At 33.7% G+C, this 24,388-nt stretch overlaps 1 protein-coding gene across 1 annotated transcript in view; it reads left to right on the top strand.

The window, feature by feature from the left end:
• The window catches only part of Dlg2 (discs large MAGUK scaffold protein 2), a 2,015,095-nt gene that overhangs the window by 486,447 nt on the left and 1,504,260 nt on the right, over window positions 1-24,388 (top strand). Inside the window, exon 5 of the mRNA XM_071616557.1 lies at window positions 9,480-9,554. Coding sequence (XP_071472658.1) covers window positions 9,480-9,554 — 75 coding nt within the window. The remainder of the gene's footprint in view (window positions 1-9,479; window positions 9,555-24,388) is intronic.

The following is a 24,388-nucleotide window of genomic DNA, read 5'->3' as shown; positions in this document are numbered from 1 at the left end:
AAAACCCTTACTCTTGTGCTCAATACAGAGCTCAAAAAAAAAAAAAAAAAAAAGAAAAACAGCTGAGTATAGACAGTGAATATATATGCTCATTGACTAATTGACTATTTTGACCACCTCAGTGGAAAAGATTTCTGAATTTTTTATTAAAAATATTCTTTTTTCCTTCTAATTTCATTTTTGTTTGTATGTGGGCTTTTTTTGGTGTATGTTTGTTGGATGGTTCATGGACATATATATACATATACATATTTATTTATTTTTTCTCATTTGTACCATTTTTTTAAAATGTAGTTATTTTTCCATGACTTGTCTTTTAAGGGTTTGGTTTTTTTGGGAGGAAGGGAGTACCAGGGATTGAACCTAGGGATACTTGACTACTAAGCCACTTCCCCATGCTTTTTTGTATTTTATTTAGAGACAGGGTCTCACTGACTTAGCATTTAGCTGTTGCTACAGCTGGCTTTGAACTTGTGATCCTCCTGTCTCAACCTCCCAAGCTGCTGGGAATACAGGCATGTGCTACCCCATCCGGCAGAGTTTGTGTTTTTGCTTAATATATTTTGCTTTTGGTTTACATTGTTTTTTATTTGTCTGTTTCTCTTTTTTTCTCGTTGTCTCTTTTTTTTCTGCTAACAGGCAAATTCTATTGTTCTCTCTCTTTCACTCTTCCTTTAATTTTTTACTTCTGTTTTTCTCCTCCTTCCTCATAGCCATCATATTCTACATATCTTCTGCATTCTTTTTGTTAACCTTTTGAAATTAATAGCTCTTTTCTACCTTCCTATCATGTATTTTTTTCTATTAACTCTATTCATACCGTCTTCTAGCATTAATTGGTTTAAATAAAACCCACCCTACCATTAATGCTGCTGCAATTATTACTGCTGTGAAAGCCAAAAGCATTCACATTGTTTGTTTAATGACACATGATACATGATTTCTTATGGTCTTTATTGATGGCAATTGCTAACCCAATGTTATTTTTTTGTGCCAATTAACATTGTATATGTAATAGTAGGAACCAAGTATTTAGTTTAATGCTGTATATTGTTTGCTTTGGTTATTGCTATTATTTATTTCCCCCTAATCTGTGAGGTACTGGAAATATACAGAAATACTACAAGTTCATAGCATAGAAACTCTGCTGCTTCAAAATCATACTGATTGATGGGTAGACATACAAACAGTATGAAAAATCAAGGATACTAGTCATACCAAACAACCCAAAATGTCTCAACAACATAATTTATTTACACCACAGTGGAAGAAATGTCAGAGAAGGAATTTAGAAAGTCCATAGATAAATTGTTCTATGAGATGAAAGACAATATAAGAAGTGAAATCAGACAGAAAATACAATAAGTGAATAATTACTTTAAAAAGGAGAAAGAAATTCTGAAAAAGAATCAATTAGAAATCCTCAAAATGAAGGAATCAATAAACCAAATTAAAAATTAATGGAAAGCATCACTATCAGACTAGACCACTTGGAAGAAAGAGTTTCAGGCATCAAAGAAAAATATGTAATCTTGAAAATACAGTTGACCATAGAAAAAAGATGTTAAGAGACAATGAACAGAATATTCAAGAAATATGGGATTATATCAAAAGGAAAAATTTAAGATTTATCAGGTTAGACAAAGGCTCCAAAATACAAACTAAAGGAATGTACAATCTTTTCAATTGAATAATACCAGAAAATTTTCCTAACCTTAACAATGAAATAGAAATTCAAATATAGGAGGCATACAGGGCTCCAAATGTACAAATTACCATGGATCCACTCTAAGATACATTATGAAAATGCCTCACATACAGAATAAAGATAGAATTTTAGAAACTGCTGGAGAAAAATGACTGGTCACATTTAGAGGTAAATCAACCTGGATGTCAACAGATTTCCCAGCCTAGACCCTAAAAGCTAATGGTTCTTGCAATAATATACACCAAGCTCAAAGAGAAAATGGATGACAAGCAGGAATATTATACTTCAAAATTAAGCTTCAGAATTGAAGATGAAAATAGAACTTTCCATGATAAACAAAAGCTAAAAGAAATCACAACTAGAAAACCTGTATTACAAAACATACTCATTAAAATATTTCATGAAGAATAAATGCAAAATAAAAGTGAAAACCACCAGAGGGAGGAACAGCAATAGAAAAATAGTCAAACAAATGAGAATTAAACTCAATGTAAAAACATGAACTAAAAATGACAGGAAATAAAAATCATCTATTAATAATAACATTGACTATAAATGGTTTAAATTCTTCAATTAAATGACATAGTTTGGCAGAATAAATTAAAAAAATAAGACTCAACAATATGCTATCTACCAGAGACTCACCTCATAGGCATCCACTGACTCAAGATGAAAGGATGGGAAAAACATATTATTCACATAGAACTTGTATAAAAGCAGGGATTACTATTCTCATATGAGATAAAATGGGCTTCAAGCCAAAATTAATCAGAAGAGAAAATTAAGGTCATTCCCTACTTAAGGGAATCATACAACAATAAGAAATAATGATCCTAAATATTTATGCACCCAAACAGTGGAATACCTCTGTATATCAAACAAACCCTTCTTAATATTAAAAATCACACCAAAACACAATAATACTGGATGATTTTAACATACCTCTCTCATCACTGGATAGATTATCCAAACAAAATGTAAATAAAGAAGCTACATAACTAGAAACTACAATTAATAATTTAGTCTTAGATGAAATATTCTATATATGTCAATTATCAATGATTGAATGAATACACTTTCTTCTCAGAAGCACATGAAACATTTTCTAAAATAGGCCATATTTTAGGCCACAAAGCAAATCTTAGCAAATGCTAAAATAAAATAGAGATAATACCTAGCATTTTATCAGATCATAATGGAATGAAATTAGAAATCAGTAAGCTAGAAATAAAAGCCACTTTAACACCTGGAGACTTTTGAATGATAAATGGATAGCAGAAGAAATTAGGGGAGAAATAGAAAAAAATACTTAGAGGTAAAAGAGGATATTTGTAGAATATATCAAAATCTCTGGGACAGTATGAATGCAGTTCTAAGAGGAAGGTTCCTGTCATTGAGCTCATCATACAATAAAAGAATAGAAAGGTATAATATAAATAACCTAATGTTACATCACAAGGCTCCAGAAAAAAAATAAACCATCACCAAAACCAGGAGAAGACTGGAAATAATTAAAATCAGAGATGAAATTGCGATTAAAAAATTTCAAAAGGTCAATGAAATGAAAAGTTGGTGACTTGAAAGAATAAACAAAATTGATAAACCCTTAGCCAAGCTAACCCAAAGAAAGAGGCAAAAACTCAAGTTATTAAAATCCATGATGAAAAAGGAACTATAACCATAGATATTTCCTACTGAAATACAGAGATTTATCAGAAACTATTTTGAAACTTTATACCCCAATAATCTTGGAAAACATTCAACATATTGACAAATTCCTAAAGACATATGACTTACCAAATTGAATCAGTAGGATATATAAAACATAAACAGATTAATTTCAAGTAATGAAATTGAAGTACCCATTAAAGCCTACTAATAAAGAAAACCCCAGGACCAGATGATTCTTAGCTGAGTTAACCAGACCAATCCTCAAATTATTCCATGAACTAGAAAAAGAGGGAAATCTGCCAAACTTATTTTATGAAGTCATTATCACCTTGATACCAAAACAATACAAAGGCCCATCAAGAAAAGCAAGCTTGAAACCAATATCCCTGATGAATGTAAATGCAAAAACTCTTAATCACATACTGGAAAATCACATACAAAACCACATGTGCCAGGATCAAGTAGGTTTAATCCCAGGGATGCAAGGTTGGTTTAACCTATAGAAATCAATAAATGTAATTCACCACATAAGTAGACATAAGACAAGAATCAATGATATTTTTTTTCAGTAGATATACTACAAACATTTGACAAAGTACAGCATCAAGTTTAAAACACTAAAAAAATCTAAGGATAGAAGGAACACACTTTAACATTGTAAATGCTATACATGTCAAATCCAAGGCCAACACCATTCTGAATGAAGAAAAACTGAAAGTGTTTCCTCTGAAAACATAGTCCTTGAATAAGAATTGTAATGCATTCTGCTGTCATATGTTTAAAAAAAAGCATAGTCCTAATTGCCAGAGCAATTAGGTGAAAGAAAGAAATTAAAGAGATACAAATATGACACAAAGAGCTCCAGTTATATGTTCGCCAATGACATGATCCTATACTTAGAAGTCCCCCAAAAATCCTACCAATAAACTTCTAAATCTCATAAATGAATTTAACAAAGTAGCAGGATACAAAATCAACATCTATAAATCAATTATGTTCCTATACTCCAATTCTCCAGTGATGAATCTGCTGAAAGAGAAATTAAGAAAACTATTGCATTCACAATAGCCTCAAAAAAAAAAAAAAAAAAAAAAAAAAAAACAAACAAACAAAAAAAAAAACCAAGTAGGAATCAATCTAACAGAAGAGGTAAAAGACCTCTATAATGAAAACTACAGAACATTAAGGAAAGAAATTGAAGAAGATCTTAGAAGCAGAAAGACCTCCCATGATCTTGAACAGACAGAATTAATATTGTCAAAATGGCCACACTACCAAAAACACTGTACACATTCAATGTAATTCCCATCAAAATTCCAATGACTTTCTTAATAGAAATAAAGTAGTCATGAAATTCATATGGAAAAATAAGAAGCCTGGAATAGCCAAAGAAATCCTTGCTGAGAAAAGAAAAGTAGGAGACATCATAATACCAGGCCTTAAATTATAGCACAAAGCTATAGTAACAGAAAAAGCATTGTATTGGCACCAAAATGGACACGAAGCCCAACAGAAGATACAGAGATAAACCCTCATAAATACAGTTATTTCATATTAGACAAAAGTGACAAAAACATACATTGGAGAAAAGATAGCCCTTTCAACAAATGGTGCTGTGAAAACTGGAAATCTATATAAAAGACTGAAATTAAACCCCTGTCTCTCACCTTATACAGAAATCAACTCAAAAGTGGATCAAAGACTTAGGAATTAGGCCAGAAACCCTGCACCTACTAGAAGAAAATATCAGCCCGACACTCCAATATATTGGCTCAGGAACTAACTTCATTAAGAAAACTCCTAAAGCAGAAGAAGTAAAATAAAAAAAAACAAATAAATGGAATGGCATTAAATTAAAAAGCTTCTTCACAGAAAGGAAAGAAACAAGAGCATAAAGAGAAATCCTAAGAATGAGAGAAAATCTTTGCCACCTGCACCTTAGATAGTGCATTACTTTCTAGAATATAGAAATAATTAAAAAATAAAATGAATAACCCAATCAACAAATGGGCCAAAGAACTAACAGATACTTCTCAGCATAAGAAGTATGAACAGTTAACAAATATATTAAAAAATGTTCAACATCTCTAGCAATTAGAGAAATGCAAATTAAAACTACAATGCGATTTCATCTAATTCCAATAAGAATGGCAATTATCAAGAATATAAGTAATAGTAAATGTTGGTGAAATTGTAGGGAAAAGGGTACACTCATAAATTGTTGTAGGACTACAAATTGGTGCAGCCGCTCTGAAAGCAGTATGGAGATTCCTCAAAAAACTAGGAATGGAACCATCATTTGATCTTATCCTACTCAGTATATATCCAAAGGACTTAAAATCTGGTATACAACAGTGACTCAGCCACATCAATGTTTATAACAGTACAATAGCTGAGTATGGAGCCAACCTAGGTGCCCTTCAACAGGTAAATGGGTAAAGAAAATGTTGTATATACACACAATGGAGTATTACTCAGCAGTAACAAAGAATGATTTTATGACATTTGCCAGTGAATAGAAGGATCTGGAGATGATTATGCTAAGTGAAATAAGCCAATCACACACACAAAAAAACACATTTCAAATGTTTTCTCTGATATGAGGGAATTAACCCATAACATGGGGAGGGGGAGATTAGACATTCAGTGGACAAAGGGTAATGAAGGGAAGGGAAAGGGGATGGAAAAAGGAAAGAGTGGAATGAATCTGATATAGCTTCCTGTGTACATATATGAATTTTACCACTGTGAATCTCATCATTGTGTATATCCATAAGAAATTAATTTAAAAGAAATAATTATGTAAAAATTGCAGAAAGATCAATAGAGGAAAGGGAGCAGGGGATGAGGAAAGGGAAGGGGAGGAAAGGTACTGAGGTCTAAATTAGAACAAGATATATTCCATGATTGTCTAATTATGTAAAAAAAATGGATTCTACTGTTAGGTATAACTAAAAAGAACCAATGAAACAAAAAAGAACCTTGTGGTGTAGTGCCCATTTCCCTAGTGTTTATATTGGTTCTAACAGGCCTTTGAGAAACTGGTAATCTGCCAATAAGGAGGTACCTCCAAACTCTGTCATGTCACAGTGTACACATGAAATAATAATAATAAAAAAAGGATACTGAAAAAGATATTCAACACTTCTACACTTCTAGGAAAAAAAGAGAATTTAAGACCCCTTTACTTCTCCACCTACTCTGGGGGTTTCCTTGACACATGTTAAGCTTCCTCTTAAGAAGTACAGTGATGATTGTTGGGGTTTCCAATAGCCACACCGAAGTGGAAGAGTCTTTTGGACCATCTGGTCTAGTGGTTGCTATTGCTTAAACTCAAAGGGGAATATTTATTTCTTAATGGTATTTTTAAGCCTCTAACCAATCATTCTTCAGTGGATCCAACTTCATGGTGAACCCCTTTGGCAGAGAGAACATATTAAATTATTGAGAAGAATATAAACTTTGGATAATATCCATGAGTAAATTTGACATTTCCTGTCTCCACACTGAATTGTATCTAACCTAACCCTTTTATTTTACAGATGAGTAAAGTGAGTTTGAAGTGTTAGAAAGACTTTCCCAAAGTTACACAGACAGATTAATGGAAATACTATGCTGAAATCCAAGGCCCTATCTTCTTTTCAATCTTATTTTTCTAGCTACACACTATTGATTGAAAAATCAATTTATGTTCATAGGACATCTGTCTTCAGTAGAACTTTTAGTCTGTCTTGGTATGTATAATCATACTGCTAATTTGCTTATTTAGAATACTATTGTGAAGGCCTTAGTGTAAAAAATTAGGTAATAATGGAATAAGAGAGAGTCTCACACAGATGTCCATCTTCTGTTGCCACGTTGTACACCTATAGAAATACAAACTCATTTTATTTATGCATTCATCATATATTATGGGTATTATATTCCTTTACTCAGCTCCCTTACTTATTGAATATTCCTCTTTATTATGTTTCATAAAGATGTAAACTCTAGATGTAAAATAAGATTACTATTACTATTAATAACAACAATAATTATGAATTAGTCCAAAGGAGATATTCCTCACCATAAAGTCTATTTTTAATTCTCAAAGTTAGAAATAATAACAAATAACATTTTAAAATGCTTTCATATTTCAAAAGACTTAATCCCACATGTCAATAAATTACATTTATTTAAATAACTTGACTATCAAAATAGGGATAAAATTGTTTGGTCACTGTATGTGTTGTTATAAGTATCCATTCTTGAAAATTGTGATAATACTCTGAAGTAAATCTGTACCTATCAGTGATAATAATTCCAGGAATTAGGTAATACTAACTTCATTTTACAGATGTGCCTACCAAAAGTATCTTGTGACAGTAAGCACAGAGCCAACCTTGACTTAAAATTGTGGTCATCTGACAAGAGTCCAATGGACTCATGTATCCTGCTGGTGCTGCACGTCATATTTTAACCAAGAAAACTGTATAGAGATTGATGGTTTAAGTTTATTTTTATAGTGACTTTATCCACAATCATTCATATAGCACTTCAGGGCTTAGTGATGCCTTAAAAATAGATCACCTAAATAAAGGTTGTTCCAAAAAGCTTATAAATCACGTACAAGTCTTAGCATGATAGGAGCACTGAATTCAGCATTTCATTGAGGTAAATCAGAAATGTTAGGATCATTGATAGATGAAATTGGGTTAGATGATGGCATGCTGTAAGCCCCATTAAACAGATAGAAAATTAAAACCCACAGAAATAGCTTCTTGTAAAACATGCATAGGAGCATGGGCAGCATAGTCAGCCAGATTCTTGCTGCCTTTCCAGGTATGCTGTTTTCTAGCAGGATGAATTTTAGGCAACTTGCCTAACGTTTCTTTTCTTTTCTTTGAGAGAGAGAGAGAGAGAGAGAGAGAGAGAGAGAGAGAGAGGGAGGAGAAAGAGAGAGAGAGAGACAGAGAATTTTTTAATATTTAGTTTTCAGTTTTCGGCAGACACAACATCTTTATTTTATTTTATGTGGTGCTGATATTATCCAAAGTTTATATTCTTCTAACCCAGCACCCCATGCATGCCAGGCGAATGCATTACCACTTGAGCCACATCCCCAGCCCTTACCTAACAGTTCTAAGTGTCAGTTTTCTCCTCTGTAAATCAGGCATAATATAATACTTCTATCAATATTTGTTTTGGGTACTAATAATAACGTAATGGATCCATAGCTCAGTAAATCACAACTGTGGTTTGTATGATGATTATTTACATTATCAGTGTGCCTATATTACCACTATGTAATGAAAGAAAATATATTTTATTAGAAACCAACCCTTCAAAACTAATCATTATTGCAAGGATAAAACATTATTGTTAGTTAAACACTTCATTCTTTCTAATAAGCCAATAAGAAATTAATTTTCAGAAATTACAGAATAAGAATAGGTTAATTAGAAATAAATTACTTATGTAGAAAGAAGAGGGCAGAATATGGCTTAGAATGCCAAACCTCTGGTTCCCTAAGCAAATTGTTTCATTTTTCTGGACCTCAGGTTCTGATGTGACAAGAAAGGTCTCTAAGACTTATTGCTTTTAACTCAACATTTTAGAGTTCTATGAGATGCTCTAGAGAGAATCACTATCTCTGGTTACAATCTGAAAGAGGAGATACAGCCTTTCTATACCTTCACTTAAGTGATCTTATAAAGGTTGTCTGGGAGCCTGGAAGAGCAGAGAGATTCAGCTTCTGTGTTAGAAAAATCTCTCAGATGGTTTCTGATGGGGCCTGGAAGGCCAGATGCTAAGGAAGCCTAATACCAAAATCTGAGTCTTTAGAGTACTAATGAGAGAGAGAGAGAGAGAGAGAGAGAGAGAGAGAGAGAGAGAGAGAAATAATAGGAAGAAAAAACAGCAATGGATAATTTCTTGTGTATTGATAAGAGTAGAAATTGCATACCTGCTTTTTTTGTAGCATGGCACCAAAGGATCATTCTCAGAAGCTTCTGTAATGCTTGCAAATATGGTAATAGACATATTGATAATAAATATGTCAGTGAGTCTATGTTGCTGCACATAATATATGGAAAATAACATAATTTTTACTTATTTTCAGCAAAACCAAGGCAAATGCCCAGCCCAGAATTGCTCAGTGGAAGCCCCTGCTTGGATGCCTGTACATCACTGTACTGTAAGTTTGATTATTCCAAGATTTGCTAAAAAGAAGGAGAAATGTTTTTATATTTTGTGATAAACTTAATTAAATGAGTTGGAATGCTCTCTGAAAAGTAGAGAAGACCTTTTGAAAGGAAAACGTGTAGTTCTAAAAGCTGTGTATTATAATATATAATTATGATTAGGGATTCTATGAAATATTTGGGAGACAGGATAACTTGCAAAGGATTTGTCTAAATGGGTTATTGATGAGTTAGATTTGTTTGGTCATTAAAATGAATATATTTGTACATATATCTTTCTGAACAGCTGTACATTCAGCAATATTTGATTTTAAATGCCTTAAAGAGGGATGCTTTCTCTTCTATCATTGTTTTGTTGACTGCTTAATAGTGATGAGTAAACGGACTTGCAATTTTCAAGTCTTCCTGATGTAAAAATAGTCTCTGTTTTTGTGTGGAATCTTCTATCAGAGAATTTTCGAGTGCCTTAGAAACAAACAGGTACTATGTCATTATCCTTGTGTCGCAAATAGGAGCGTTAAATACAAAGGGAGTAAGAATAGTACATCAATTGTGGACCTGGCAATAAATCCCAGATACCCTCTGTCTCTTTTCATGTGCTTGTTCTACTACACTATGCTCTGAAGTAAATAAAGAAAGTGGCTGATTTGTATGATACTCTCTTATATACACATTGCCTGAAAGAAATGACAATGGTTCCTCTGGGAATTATATGTGCTATAACTGACAATTTGCCTGTCATGAAATAATGTGTGTGAGGTGGAGAAAAGAAAGTATGAAGGTACTTTTAGGGCATTCCCCTCATTGGACCCTCCTTGCAGGCAATGTAAAAGTGATATGTGGAGCTTTTAAATATCTGCATGTATTGTTGAGGTACAAGCTGCTGAAAGTGACAGCTGAGCTGCCAGCACAGGACTTGTGACTGTTAGAAGGCACTGATCTAGGGGAGGCTGCTTTGCATTCAGGTCATGTAAGGAAAAAAACTTCCTCCTTTGCTTTTAGGAGAAGCTGGGATCACCTTTAGTGAAGGAGATGATGATGCTGAATTTTGGAGGGATTCCTGCAGTGCAGACATAGCCCAGACTTGCTAGAGCCTTAGAGAAAAAAAAATTGTAAGCAGATGGCCAGAGGTGAGAGCATGCTTAGGGACTCTGTGATGCCAGGGAAAGGAGGATGAGTTTTAATAATTCCATTTCCTTATCAAATACTCCTTCTATTATATCCTTGATATTTTCTCAAAATTTTGGGATCATATGTCCATTTTTCCAAGGAGACCACATACTCCTCAGGTTCCTATGTACCTATAAATCCCTGATTCAGGGAAGGAGCTGTGTAAGTGAAGGCTCACTTTTGAATCTTCAGTCTGCTGATTTCCTCTTTAATCATTGCTATGGTTTGAATGTGATTGGTCTCTTCCTAAACCTCATTTAGAATTTAATTCCCAATGTGAGGTATTGATACGGTGAAAACTTAATCTGACTATGGTGTCTGGAGCTGGGACCTTTGGGAGCTGTTTAGAATTATATCAGGTCATCATGTGGAACTCCGTTATGTACTGGTGGCTTTGTAAGAAGAGGGAAAGAGACCTGAGCACATGCCCTCCCTATCTCTTATCATATGATGCCTCCTTTGCTGCCTCAGGACTCTGCCAGAAAGAATGCCATCACAAGATGTGATCCCTTCACTGTGGACCAGAACTGTAAGCTGAAATAACCCTCTTTTCTTTATAACTTAACCCAGTCTATGGTATTGTATTTTTAGCAACCGATAAGGGACTAAGATAGTACATCCCAGTAAATTATTTTATGACTCTTAGTAATGCTATTTTACCTACTTAGGTTAGTAGTTTTCATTGCTCATCTTCATAGTTGTGTTTTTTATACTTTTCCTCTCAAATAATCTATATTTTGAGAAAATTTGTTTCCAAAATAGACAAAAATTAGTAATTCCATTCAGCTATGTCTTGTACTATGCCATTGCTGTGATACAACCATGAATAAGGTAGTTTTCCTATTTTTATCAACTTATCAATAAGAATTTCTGATTAATAGCTGTTCTTCTACTACACTGATAATTTCAGCCCCAAAGAGAAAAAACCTGGATAATTTAGCTATTTTGTGCAGTGTTATTATAAGCAGAATTCTGTCTTTCAAATTATTAGAAATAGTTATCCTTCATTATTGCATTGGAGTTAGAATATACACTGGAGATCCCAGACTAAATCCTCCTATTGTAGAAATTTAAGCACAAGTAGCTGATGATATTTAAGATCCTTCCTAAATATCACAAGTAAAAAATGCCAATATTGAAATCTGATTCTTAGTTTTGTAGTCCCGTAAGAGCATCAGGAAGTAGATGTTTCTTTTCACTCCAGTCATGGAGCTGCTGGGTTCATAAATTTCCTTTGCAATTTACTTAGAAGTAATTGCAACTCTTAGTGTGGCAGAAGCTTTCTGAAGGAGCTGTGCCACATGTGATGATTTGCTTTTTTGTGTGTAACTCCTGATCCACAGAGGTGGACATGTTTGAACTCTGTGAGCCTGGCTCTGGACATAAGAGTCTGATCCACAGCAGATACAAAATCCCAGTGGGAACAGATGGATTCCTGTTCCTGAGAATCTGAAATTTACCTTACAGAGACCTCAAATTGGTAGTTATCAATCTGATAGTACTTTAGAAAAAAATTCTATGGACCTCAGTTGCTGAGACCCCTGAAACTGCTCTTCTCAGGTTTTACTTACTCAAATCTCTTTGTTGTTCACAAACAACAACAACAACAAACTGTTGGTAAATATCAATATCTTTTTGTTTCAAATTATGTATACTTTAAAAAATATTATTTGCTAGAGGTTTGGTTTTTGATTTACTTGTAACAAAAAAGAAAAAAAAAAAAACATTAAACTATACACTCAACCGGCAACATTTATTGAGCCCCCACCTTACATCCCTAATCAAAGCCCAGGTAATGAAGTAGTTTCAGACAGAAGCATTCAGAACACTGGGATTTTGGCAATTTATAATAGTTATTTAGTCAAAATATCTGACTATCCATAAGCTTGAATGCACAGAAAAATGACCAAAAATAAGCAGTTAACTTCACAACTAGCATATACATGTTTATATAATAAAAAATTTCGGATAACATGTAAAGTCATTCTGGTTTAATTTTCATTTTCTTATCTCTAAGCAAATAGTGAAAACCATAGCTACACATGTTAAAGAGAATGTCTTGACAGTCTCAAATCCCCCAAGGACTAAATCAGGTTATGAATAGATTAATATAATTCTTATATGCATAATAAATGGATAGTCTTTATATCTTTTTGCATTTTTTCAAGTTCAGTTGACTCTCTCCTATATTCCTTTCTGTACTACTCTATTCTTGTTCTTTGTTGTTCTGTTCTGGAATGATTGCATTCTTGTAATTGGGTTTTAACACTTTTTACTAAAAAGTCTCTATTATGTGTACATTTGCACCAAGTTCATTTTAAGTGCAGAACATTCATCATTGGTTTTCCTAAGAAGGCTTCTCTCTCCAAATTGCTTTGTAAATGCCTGTCACTAGTTACATATATCCTTGAGAATGGCTTCTATTACTATTTGTTCAGTTTCCTTCTGGATGTTCTGGTTTTTGGCACTCCATACCTATGTAGTAATGGGTCTGAAATGTTCTCTTGCTCTTTTTTTTTTTTTTCTTAAGACTTTTTTTTTTTTTAAATTGGAAAGAAAATGTATACATTTGAGTTCAAGCTGAAAAGAAGTTTTACTCCCAATAAATATACAGAAATATGGTTGTAATTATACTTCTTGAATGACTATAAATTAAATATCTTCCTTAGTGAAAGTTGTGACAATTTATTTCTGATTGTATGGCTACATTAAATGCTAGAATGACATCCTTATTTACTGTTCTACTTGAATTTGGGGGGGAGGGGTTTATGCCTCGTTAGTTTGTATGACCGCGAATATCAGCACAGTAGTTATCTAAATCTCTGCCAACACTTGAGAAAATGCCCATAACTTCTGAGACTCAGATGAAACATATCTCTGAATCTGGGGTGAACTTGGTTAAGATTCAGTTCATGATACTAGGAAATAAGGAAGGTTGAGCTTGACCAGTTGCAGGAACTTGAGTGGCTGCTGCTTTTTAGGACATGTCTCTGGACCACAGAGTATGACTATGACCATACAGATTTAATCATTTTGAGGAATAACCTTCCTTTTTCTGAAATGGCCTGAATGAGTGAATTTTTTGACTAGCCATATATAAGTACACGTGATTTGACTATGAGAATTGTTTTTTCTCTATATACATTTTTACATTCCTTAATTACTAGAAATTAGAGAGTAATACTGGGGAGGAGTTTTCAAAAACTTAAGTTCAAAATAAAGTTGAATATATCAACTCTCATTTACTCATTCTACTAGCATTTACTGAGCACATATTGTTAATCGTAACTGAACCTTGGATTTTTCAATGAATAGCAGGAGAACTCAAGTAAGTAATTAATTATTGCTAACATATTCTATAATAATAGTCTATACAAAAAGCTGTAAGTTTTCAGAATGGAAAATTACCTTAAAGTGGACTGTGGAAGATGAAAGTTGAAGTATTTGGTCATAGTTAAAAGTACAAACTTTAGAATTAAGATTTCTCTTAAAATATTTACTTTGCCACTTATTAGTTATATGACCTTGAGTAATTTACTTAATCTCCCTGAGTTTATGTGTGCTACAGGATTTTTTGAGATTTATATAAAATAACGCAGAGCAAATATTAACATAGTACCTGACACATAGTAATTGCTTCCTAAGTGCTGTGAGGAAAGGAAAAAAAAAAAAGAACAGGTCTCTCCAAAAGGGAGGGAAGGGAAGGGGAGGCGGGGGCAGTATGGATTGAAGAGAAGAGCATAAAAAGCAGGCAATATCTTATTATTAGTTAAGGGCTACTTATTTAGGTTTACTTAGAAGAACCTTTTCTTCAAAAAGGCATTCAGGCTGGGATAGGGAAAGGTTCCAGGAGTTAATGCCCAACTCCTTAAGCCCTTGAAAACAGAAATCTTGCAGCTCTTGAATATTTTTGCTCTTTGGAACTGATGGTGTAGGAGTGTCATGTTAACAAGGGATGTTTGTATTCTGAGTAACATGAAGCCATATTCTAGACCAGGTGCTCCTTTTAATTTAGAAACATTTTAACATTTTTCTACTATGTCTCTCTAGATTATAAAAGTAATTTTTTCTCTTTTATGAGAAATCGATAAAAACAGATGCTCCACATAGAAACCAGAGGTGTTCTTTTAAAGTGTTAATTGTTTCAGCATGTTCTCCCAGACCTCCTCATATTACCCACAGTCAGGAGCATTCACTCTAATTGAAAACAGTTAATACAATGTGCATAAGCCATTAGGTAATAGTCCAAAGGTTTCTTCTTTCCCCTTCCTTCTCCCCCTCCTCTTTTGTAGCTCTTCCCTTCACTGTTTTTTCCCCCAGTTTATATTGTGTGACTGCATTTCATATACAGCCCAGATCATGGCACAGAGAAACATCTAACCCAGTCATAAAATCATGTCCTGTCTGCCCTCTGGGTGTTTCTAGAGTTCCTCTGAACATAGCACCTACAGGGTTTACTCTGCTACTGGAAAAATGCATCGAGGGTGGCTTTGATGAGTATTTTTTTTCCCAAAGATTGAATACAGTTTTTATTTTTTAGGGCAAGGTTTTCATACTGCCAGTAGTCTCCTGACAGAATGAAAAGTCAGGATATTATCAGATGATCATAGTTTGAGGAAAATTATAGAATATTGCAGAATATAGGACCTTAAATTGGTGGGCACTGGGATTACAGTTTATCTGGCCATATGCATGGTAGCCATACAGTTAGAAAAAAAATCGAGAGGGCAATTATCATAGAAAAAGCACAATACACTTTAAGAAAAGTGAACTCTCTAGGATGGTTCTGGTCTCAATTTTGCTGTAGTCAGGGCGTCTAAATCAAGGAAAATATGAGGAAGATGAGATTGATACAATGCATAGTTTCTCTTTCCTCTTGTTCTGGCCTTTTTAGTACTTTAGACTTATACTAGGCTCCTCCCTAGTTCTGAAAGAGTCTGCTGGGAACTGCAAAATAATTTTGTTACAATGATCTTTGAAACATGTCCAGACAAGGAATATACAGTATTTATGTAGGGGGGGCAGTTTTTCATGGAAATTATGAAAGGGAATTCCAAGTAAAATGTACACAGCAAATAGGACAAAGACTTATAAGATCATGCCCAGTGTGCCCTGAGTAAAGAGATGGAGGATGCAAGTCCTGAGGTTGGCCAGATCTGAGAGGCTAAATAGAGGAATGAATGATTGATAACCACTAGGAAACCAAATGCAGACCCACAGTGAAACTCAGATCAGCAAAGATTTATTTAGTGTCTTCAGCTTCCTCTTCCTGTACAAATATTTCCCCTGGAATTGTCACTTTACCCAATTTGGTTGGTTTTTAGGCTTCCTCCTTCCTTCTATTTTTTTTTCTCTCAACTAAAGATCTCATAGGATATGAAAAATTGTGCTGTATATGTGTAATAAGAATTGTAATTGTAATGCATTCCACTGTCATTTATTTTAAAAAATCTCACAGAATATAAAATGAATATAAATCTTGATGGCATTTCTCCTGTGGGTGTTTGTTTTCCTTTGTTATTGTTGTTGTGCATCAGTTTTTATCACTTTATTGACTCACAAACCTTGAAGTTCACCCATTTAAAGTGCACAATTCAATTATTTTTAGTCCATTCACAGTGTTGTACAACTATCACTCCAATCAATTTTATAACATTTTCATGATCCTAAAAGAAACTTTACATCTCCAATCACCCTCCCCTTACCATCTAGAAACCAATAATCTACTTTGTTTCTATGAACTTTTCTGCTCTAGACATTTATTATAAATAGAATTATGAAATTTGTAGTATTTTGTGACTGGCTGCTTTCCTTAGGATATGTTTTCAGGGTTCATCCATGTTGTTTATCCATGCAACAAACACACATACCACATTTTCTTTATCCATTAATCACTTAAGAACACTTGGATTGTTACATTCTTGTATAATATGAATGAAGTTAGTTTGGATATTTCTGTGGAACTTTTTCTGTGGAAATGTTTTTAGTTCTATTAGGGTATATACCTAAGAGGGGAATGGCTGGGTCATATGGTAACTTTTTGAGGAATTATCAACCTGTTGTTGCATCATTTTACATTCTCACAACATATAAGGATGTCAATTTCTCCATATTCTCAGTAAGTGTAATTATGTATCTTTTTTATTTTGGCTATACTATAGGTGTGAAGTGGTATCTCATTTTGGTTTTGTTTTGAATTTACTTAATGACTAGTGCTTTTGAAGATCTTTTCATATACTTACATTTGTTTTATCTTTTCTGTAGAATTGTTTATTCAAATCCTTTCTCCATTTTTATTTATTTTTTATTAATGAGTTATAAGAGTTCTTAATTATGTTCTGGATACTTGTCTTATCAGATATAGAATTTGCAGATATTAGGCCCCATTGTGTGGATAGTTTTTTGCTTATTGATAATGTTATTTAATACACAAACATTTAAATTTTGATTGTCTAATTAATCTTTTATTGTCCCTTGTCCTTTTGATAAAGATTTTGAATAATCCAAGGTCATACATTTAACTCATATTTTCTTATAAGAGTTAGTTTTAGCTTTTACATTTAAATATGTCTTCCATTTTGAGTTAATTTTTGTGCATGGTGCATATGGATATCTAAGTGTTCTAATATTGATTGTTGATGAATGTTTTCTTTTCCCTCATTGAATTCTCTTGTTTGTACTCTGGTTTGAAATGGAAGTGTTTATTTATGGACTTTTAATTGAATTCCATTGATCTTTTGTGTCTATCGTGCTAACCTTCAATTATGTGGCATAAACTGAGAATCATTTAGAAATAACTAAAAATGTTTTCAAAGTGAACAAAATCAATATTTCAGTGCACACAACTTATTTGCTAAGTACTTATTCTATGACTTTACTGTGCTGTCTTAATCTTTATAGGCACACATATTTGAACATAAGAGATCCATAATGCCTTATTTCCAAGCCTATTTAGATACATCTCTAATAAGCAATGAAAATCTTCTTTTCTAACCCATTAGAATATCCAGATAATTGTATGGAAATTCAAGACAGGGAATTCCTAAAGCCTGTTGCATTAGCATCTATGAGAAGTGGCTGCTGACAGCAAGGAAAGAAACAAAAATTAAAAGTAAGAACAAGCTCTTAAACTCTATGAGCTAATTTATGGAGGGGAATTTATTGGAATACCACAGTCATATATTAACTGACATTTATAAATGCTCATGAGTTGATCACACAAAACTAAATTTATGTCTGAGGCTTTTTTGTAGAAGACATAAAAGTTACCTTTCTGTTTTCTAATTACAGTTATGAAAAGAAATTGCAGAAATGTTCATAATAAAACATATATAATACTTCAAACATATATGCAGATTTGATGTATAATAAAACATATGTAATGCTTCAAAAATATAATTCTCTGAAAAATTCATGTTTGTAAGTATCTGTTTCATTGATAATTCTGATAGATGTGCATCAGAGTAGTGGGTTCTTGTTCAACTTGAGTAACTGAGGTATTGGGTTGAATTTGTGTTGGAGATAGTAGCAGTATTGAGGGAGAGAGGGTAATGGTAAAACAAGAGTCCTGGTGACAGTGCAAAGAGATTGGCTTTTGATGGTATACTATCACTGATTATTAATAGTACACTAGTATCTACTGGCATTATATGGGATTTTCAGCATAGTTAACATTCTTCCTACTTAATTTTTACCTATCACTAAACAAGAAAGTGCGTTTTGAAATCAAGTGGAACTTTTCAAATCTCCTTTCTCTTACTACTCTTAGGACCTTGAGCAAGCATTTCAATTTCTTTTTGCCTCACTTTCCTCATTTGTGAAATGAGACTGACAAACAGTAAGCACCTTGCAAGACCATTTTCAGAGAAATAATATATGCAACATTCTTAACTCTGTTCCTAGCACACATTAAGCACTTACTACATGTTAAATTTGTTACTGTCATGACATTGTTATCAGCAATGAAGAATTCTCAAATTGACTGCTGTTTTAAGATCTATATTATCTCTCAAAGGCACTTGAGCAATGAACTTTCTGACAGCTTGACCTACTCTCAATTTACCTCAGATAATATAACATATGATTGAAAATATGGAGTTTGTTTAAAGGAGTTGGCTTTATAAAAAAGCAGTATTAAGGTTTGTTTTTTTTTCCTGGTGATTCACTTTATAATTTCCATGTCTTTGCAAGTCTTTTCTAAGCTCAGAACCATTATATTTCTTTTGGCTGATTGAGTTCCTGAAAAGTACTTGGGGAGAATGAGTTTTAGCCCTGAGTAGTGAAAAGCCTCTGGAAATGTGTGCTTGTTTGGCATGGAGTATGGTGTCTTAGCACAATTATGATGAAATGCTTTTCTAAAAAACACAGGAAATTGACATCATTTGAACTCTCCTGTGTGCTTCTCCCTGACTACTCCCTGACTCTATTGTTTGATGTTAGATGGTTGACGTAGACATAGACACTATCATTGCTCTTGATTTGGGTATTGATGGCTATTTGTAGACTAGCTACAGATATGGAAACATGGATGACAATTTCTCCAACTGAATAATCCCAGTGGAAAACCTCATATTTCACCTGTCTCCTTAAAGCACTTTTTCATATAACAATATTTAGGGCATATCTACAACTCAGCACTAAAATGGAGTGTATATGACTTAGGAATGTGAATGTACTCTTAATAGTAATAATTACAGCCCTTCAAAATATTTCTTCTATGTGATTTTTATACTTCTTTGTAAACAAGGAAAATATTAAAAATAAGAAAATGTCATTTATATCTCTGAAGTATAGAAAACACATATGGAGGCTACTTATCAGAATTCTGTATCAGGTACCTGTTTACTGTTCTGATTTTTTTGTGCTGCCCTTTGGATTGTGCTCATATTCTGCTTAGACATGCCTCATCAGATTTGGCCTCAGGTAGTCCAGTTAGGAGAAGTTATTTCATGAGGCTATGTCTATAGCATCAGCCAGTTTCATACTACCAATAAGAACAGGAGTCAATGCCAAACCTCTCAAAGCAGCCTCCAGCTACCCTAGGCCTCTATGGAATTTTACAAAATGTTTGCACAAACTTAAGCCTGAAGTAAACTTTTAACAGCACTTGACACAGAAATGGAACATTAGTTGCTGTGTTTCCTCAAGGAGGTCCTATTTGGCAGCAGGCAACATAGTCCCATGCCTGCCTCATAAAAACGGCACGTCCCAGGCTGGATTAATGGATTCACTCTCTGCCTTCAGCACAAAAGGTACAATGAATGCTTCTAATCAAAACTCCAAACCTGAACATAATTGGAATCAGTTAAGAAGGTTCCGGTTTCATAACATTACTCCTCTATTGTGGCAATGATAGAAAATAGATACAAACCTTTGAATATTTCACTTGCTGACTCATATGTTTTCAACCAACCCAGATCAAACAATTAAAAGAAAATGCCATTTTTTTTTTTGGAATAACCAAACCTCTCAAACTATGGGAAATAAATATTCTACTTGATCTAGATAAGTATTTTATATTATACTTTGGTGAAGTCAATTTTTCACATAATTTAATATCTATGACTTAATTAAATATATCCTATCAATACTCTCTATCCAAAGATGCTGTTGAAATAATCAGTGTGTTTCTGCAATGGCTTTGGTCATACACCATTGTTCTTTAGGTTTTGTCAGCATTTTCATTAAAAAGTTGTACTCTATTTATAACTTGGAAGCAAAAATGCATTCTGGGCTAAAACTTAACATCTAAAATCTTTGTCCAAAAGCAGTTTTCTAAAGTAAACACAGAATGGAAGTCTTATGACTCTCAGAAAGCTTGAGGTCCTTTGGAAGATCTATAAGAAACCAGCAAAGAATCAAATTTATTCTTCTCCTTTGTGCACCAGAAAAGCAATGCTGAATCTGGAAGGAAACCAGGCTGTGGAAGGAAATGCAGTTCATTCTGTCACTGAGCTGAAGAATCGGGGTTCTTAGGTTTTATTCTTGGTTATACCCCTTGAAGCACACTAGAACAAGCATGAATTTTGGAGTCACTCAGAACTGGGTTAAAATTCTATCTTCACTGCTTATATCATTTGGGAAATTTCTTAAAGTCTTTGCGTCATCTGTGTGGATTAAATGAGAGATGACCTATGTAAAAGTCCAGTACACTGTTCATTATCTTCTCTACAACATATAGTGTAGTTTGAAGATATTTACTTGTTTTTCCTTTGTTGATTAGCATACCTATTCTGAGAATTTGTTTTTAAAGGAATGTTTTCTCTTAAATTTATGTTGACCAAACAAAAATATTAATTCAAATAAACAATACATCTAACTCCATACCACCCAGAAAATGGCAAAATATTATACAGAGTATAAAGACAGGTCACTTAACTTTAGAACAGATAGAAAATCACTGTCTTTCTCTTCCCAGTCCCCAGCCTGGGGACATTCATTGCCTTTTTGTAGCCTTATCCTGTGGAAACAGAATAAAATAAAACTATTTCAGTCAACATGAGCAGGAATCTGGTAGGCCTGTGGCAGAAGAGAGCCTTTGGCAACAGAAATGTGGCCTCTTATAGGACACAGGAAAACATTCTTTTGCTATGGTCTATCTTGTTCCCAGAACTGTTCTTTGCCAATAGCTAGTTCATCATCATAGCATATGTTATTTAAATAGCCTGAGTACATGGCTCATAACCATTATTCTTTCTGCTTATCCAAATCTGTTTATTTATCTATCTTTCTTTTCTCCTTAATTAATAAGTACTTACAGGTTCCTACTGTTTTCCAGCTACTGTCCTTGTTCCTATAGATTCATATACTATGAGAAAACAGTCCATGTTCTCAAAGAGGAAGCAGCAATCAGTTAAATAATTGCACTGGTGAAGATAAAGATATAATTTTGTTAAGTGTACTGAGAAGGACATATAAGGTATGTTGGGAATGCATTTGAGGAGGCATTAACATGGAGATGGAGGTCAGAGAAGTTTCCTTAAGGGAATACTAATTAAGCTTAAATTTGAAAAGTAGGATCAACTTGGGGAAGGAGAGGGGATGATCCATTCAGGCAGAAGGATGACATTTACAGAGACTCTATTATAGAAGAGAAGGTTCCATTTTGGAGGGACTGTAGGGCCATTATGGCTGGATTGCTGAGAATATGTTAGCAGGAAGCTTGGTGGGAGACAGGATTGGTGTCGGGGAGACATAAGCGATAATGTTTAGGAATTCATGAAGTGTTCTGAGTACATTGGAGTGAGTGGAGAGGATCAGGAAACAAGGTTATATCTGAGTTTTGAAATCATTACTCTGGCTGCTATGTGTAAAGCAGGTAGGAAGATGGAAAAATGGATATTGTTTTAGAAAACTAAGCTAGTTTCAAAGCTTTTGAAAACTTACAGGCAAAAGATAGTGGCAGCATGAATTAGAGTGGTGATGGAGATAGAAAGACATAAACGAATGTGTGATATTTGGAAATTCTGTAACATGGAGATGATTGCATATGGGGGCAAAAAGAGGAAGGGTTGCCTCCTAGCAATCTGATTTGCATGACAGTAAGTAGATGTGTAATTAATTGAATTCTGGTATAATGAAAAAGTTTCATTTTTCAGATATAGTAGGAGTTCCATCAAATCTGTTCTAGGCAAGTTAAGTTTGAAGAGTGTTTAAGAGAACTAGAGATATTAAGGTAGCTTGTGAAGAGGGATAGGAGTTTAACTGATTAGCAATTCTATGTTAGGATTAGTGGTAGAGTGCTTGCCTAGCATGTGTGAAGGCACATGGTTTGATTCCCCCTACTGAAGTGGGGGGGAACCCAAACCTATGTCAAGGAAGAATTTTGTTTTGTTTTCAGAGTGAAAGATGAGCATATTTAAAAGCTGATGAGGCTAAGAAATCGATTGAGTTAAGGACTAAGAAGTGCACAATAGATCAACAAAGTAGAGTGGTTTCAATAATGTAGTCATGGTTGAAGAACAAATAGAAGATGTTTATCATATGTGTTTTAGACTAATAAAAGCTTATTCTTCATTGAAAAATGCTGATCAGAGGTATTGTTGAGAAGAAGAAATTAAATATATAAAAGAGAAGGTCAAATCAGTAATAAGTGTTTCCTGAGAAGATGAAAATGGATGAGATCCAAAGACTGTGTTATAGTCAGTTTCTAATACGTAAGTGCCCATGTATGAAGATAACAGTACATCTAAATATTTATGGTGGGAAATTGAGAGAAACCCAGTGGAACGACTATTATTTACTCTGTGAAATATGAAGTGAGGCAGGTCAACTGCTGAGAGCAAGAACAGAGGTAGGGAGAGGGGAGGGCCAGATATTGGAAATATAGAAAAATAGGAAGATGAGATGACTAGAGAAAAGAAATGAGTCTGCTTAGAATTTCTCTGAAGTACAAGTGAATGTTTTTTTACTAAGTGCTTCATGGCCAGACCACTCCACAGCATGGTGTCTATTTTGAATTCCTTCACTCTTATACAGAGGCAAGATTACAACTCATCATACATACCCACTGGATTGTCTCATATTGGCATGATTTGCAGACTTTAATACCTGAATGTCTAATCTCTGCAACAGAATAGGGCAACTCAAGGACAGAGATACATGGTTCTACAATATTTGAGAGAATATTGTGCCTATTAAAGGAAATACTAAGGATTTATTGAACTTGTTAAAAATAAAATCAGGTCAATTTTTTAAAAGTATAGATATTTATTGTACACATAAAAAGAATATATTTCATAAACTTGGAGACTTTACCCCCTCAATTGGTAAGAAACTCTGTTCACAACAGTTATAACTTAGCCTATAAAACATACTAGAGAAAGGATTTTAACCTTTTTTTTTTTTTTTTTTTTTTTTTTTGGCAACCAGAGCTGTTTTAACTGATTTGTCTATAGCAGATTAGTTTAATGTTACTAGATCATGATGATAGGATGTAAAGCTTATGTTTTGTGTTTTGTTTATGATTAGATTTAACATTCAGGAGAAATCAGGATGACTTAAGTTTTGATCTTGTAGCTATGGGCAGTTGGTCTTGGAATATTCTAATCTGTGACCTCTACTTTTATTTTTCTTTAACAAACCTAAAGGAACTTGTTAAGCATGTGTCAGACATGGAACATCTCATATTGTGAGCTCAACCAAAGACATAAATATTTGTTTTATGTATGATTCTAGATTTAAAAATACAGGGATGGATATCACCTCAGTATTCAATTAAAATTTGTATTCATAAATACTGAATCTAAGTGTTCTCTCTTTGAAACCTTTCTTGAATTCTAGTCCCTCTGATGAGCCCTACCAGATTATTGCAGCATGAATCACATGGGAGAACATTTGAATGTATATATGATTCTATTTTTCATTATGAAAAGTAGCTGAATCTTACTTAGCTTTCTTTTCTCTGAGGCCAGCCAGGGGCCTGGCCTATGGAAGATGATCAGTAGAAGTTCAAAAATGAAAATCAAAAGGCTAACAAAACCCAGCATTGGTTTCTTTCATGACAGTCACTTTTTACAAGATCTGTTCATTGCTCAGATCTCTTCATCTCAGACTTTACATAAATTTTTAAGCCATAAACTGGGTCTTTCCTCTAAATGTTTCTCTTTTTCCTACCCCTTACATTCAGTCTATCACCATTCTTGTCTCAAATTCATTT

Source organism: Marmota flaviventris, chromosome 9 (assembly GCF_047511675.1).
Source record: "Marmota flaviventris isolate mMarFla1 chromosome 9, mMarFla1.hap1, whole genome shotgun sequence".
Taxonomy (NCBI): Eukaryota; Metazoa; Chordata; class Mammalia; order Rodentia; family Sciuridae; genus Marmota; species Marmota flaviventris.
This window is presented reverse-complemented; position numbering and strand designations above follow the sequence as displayed.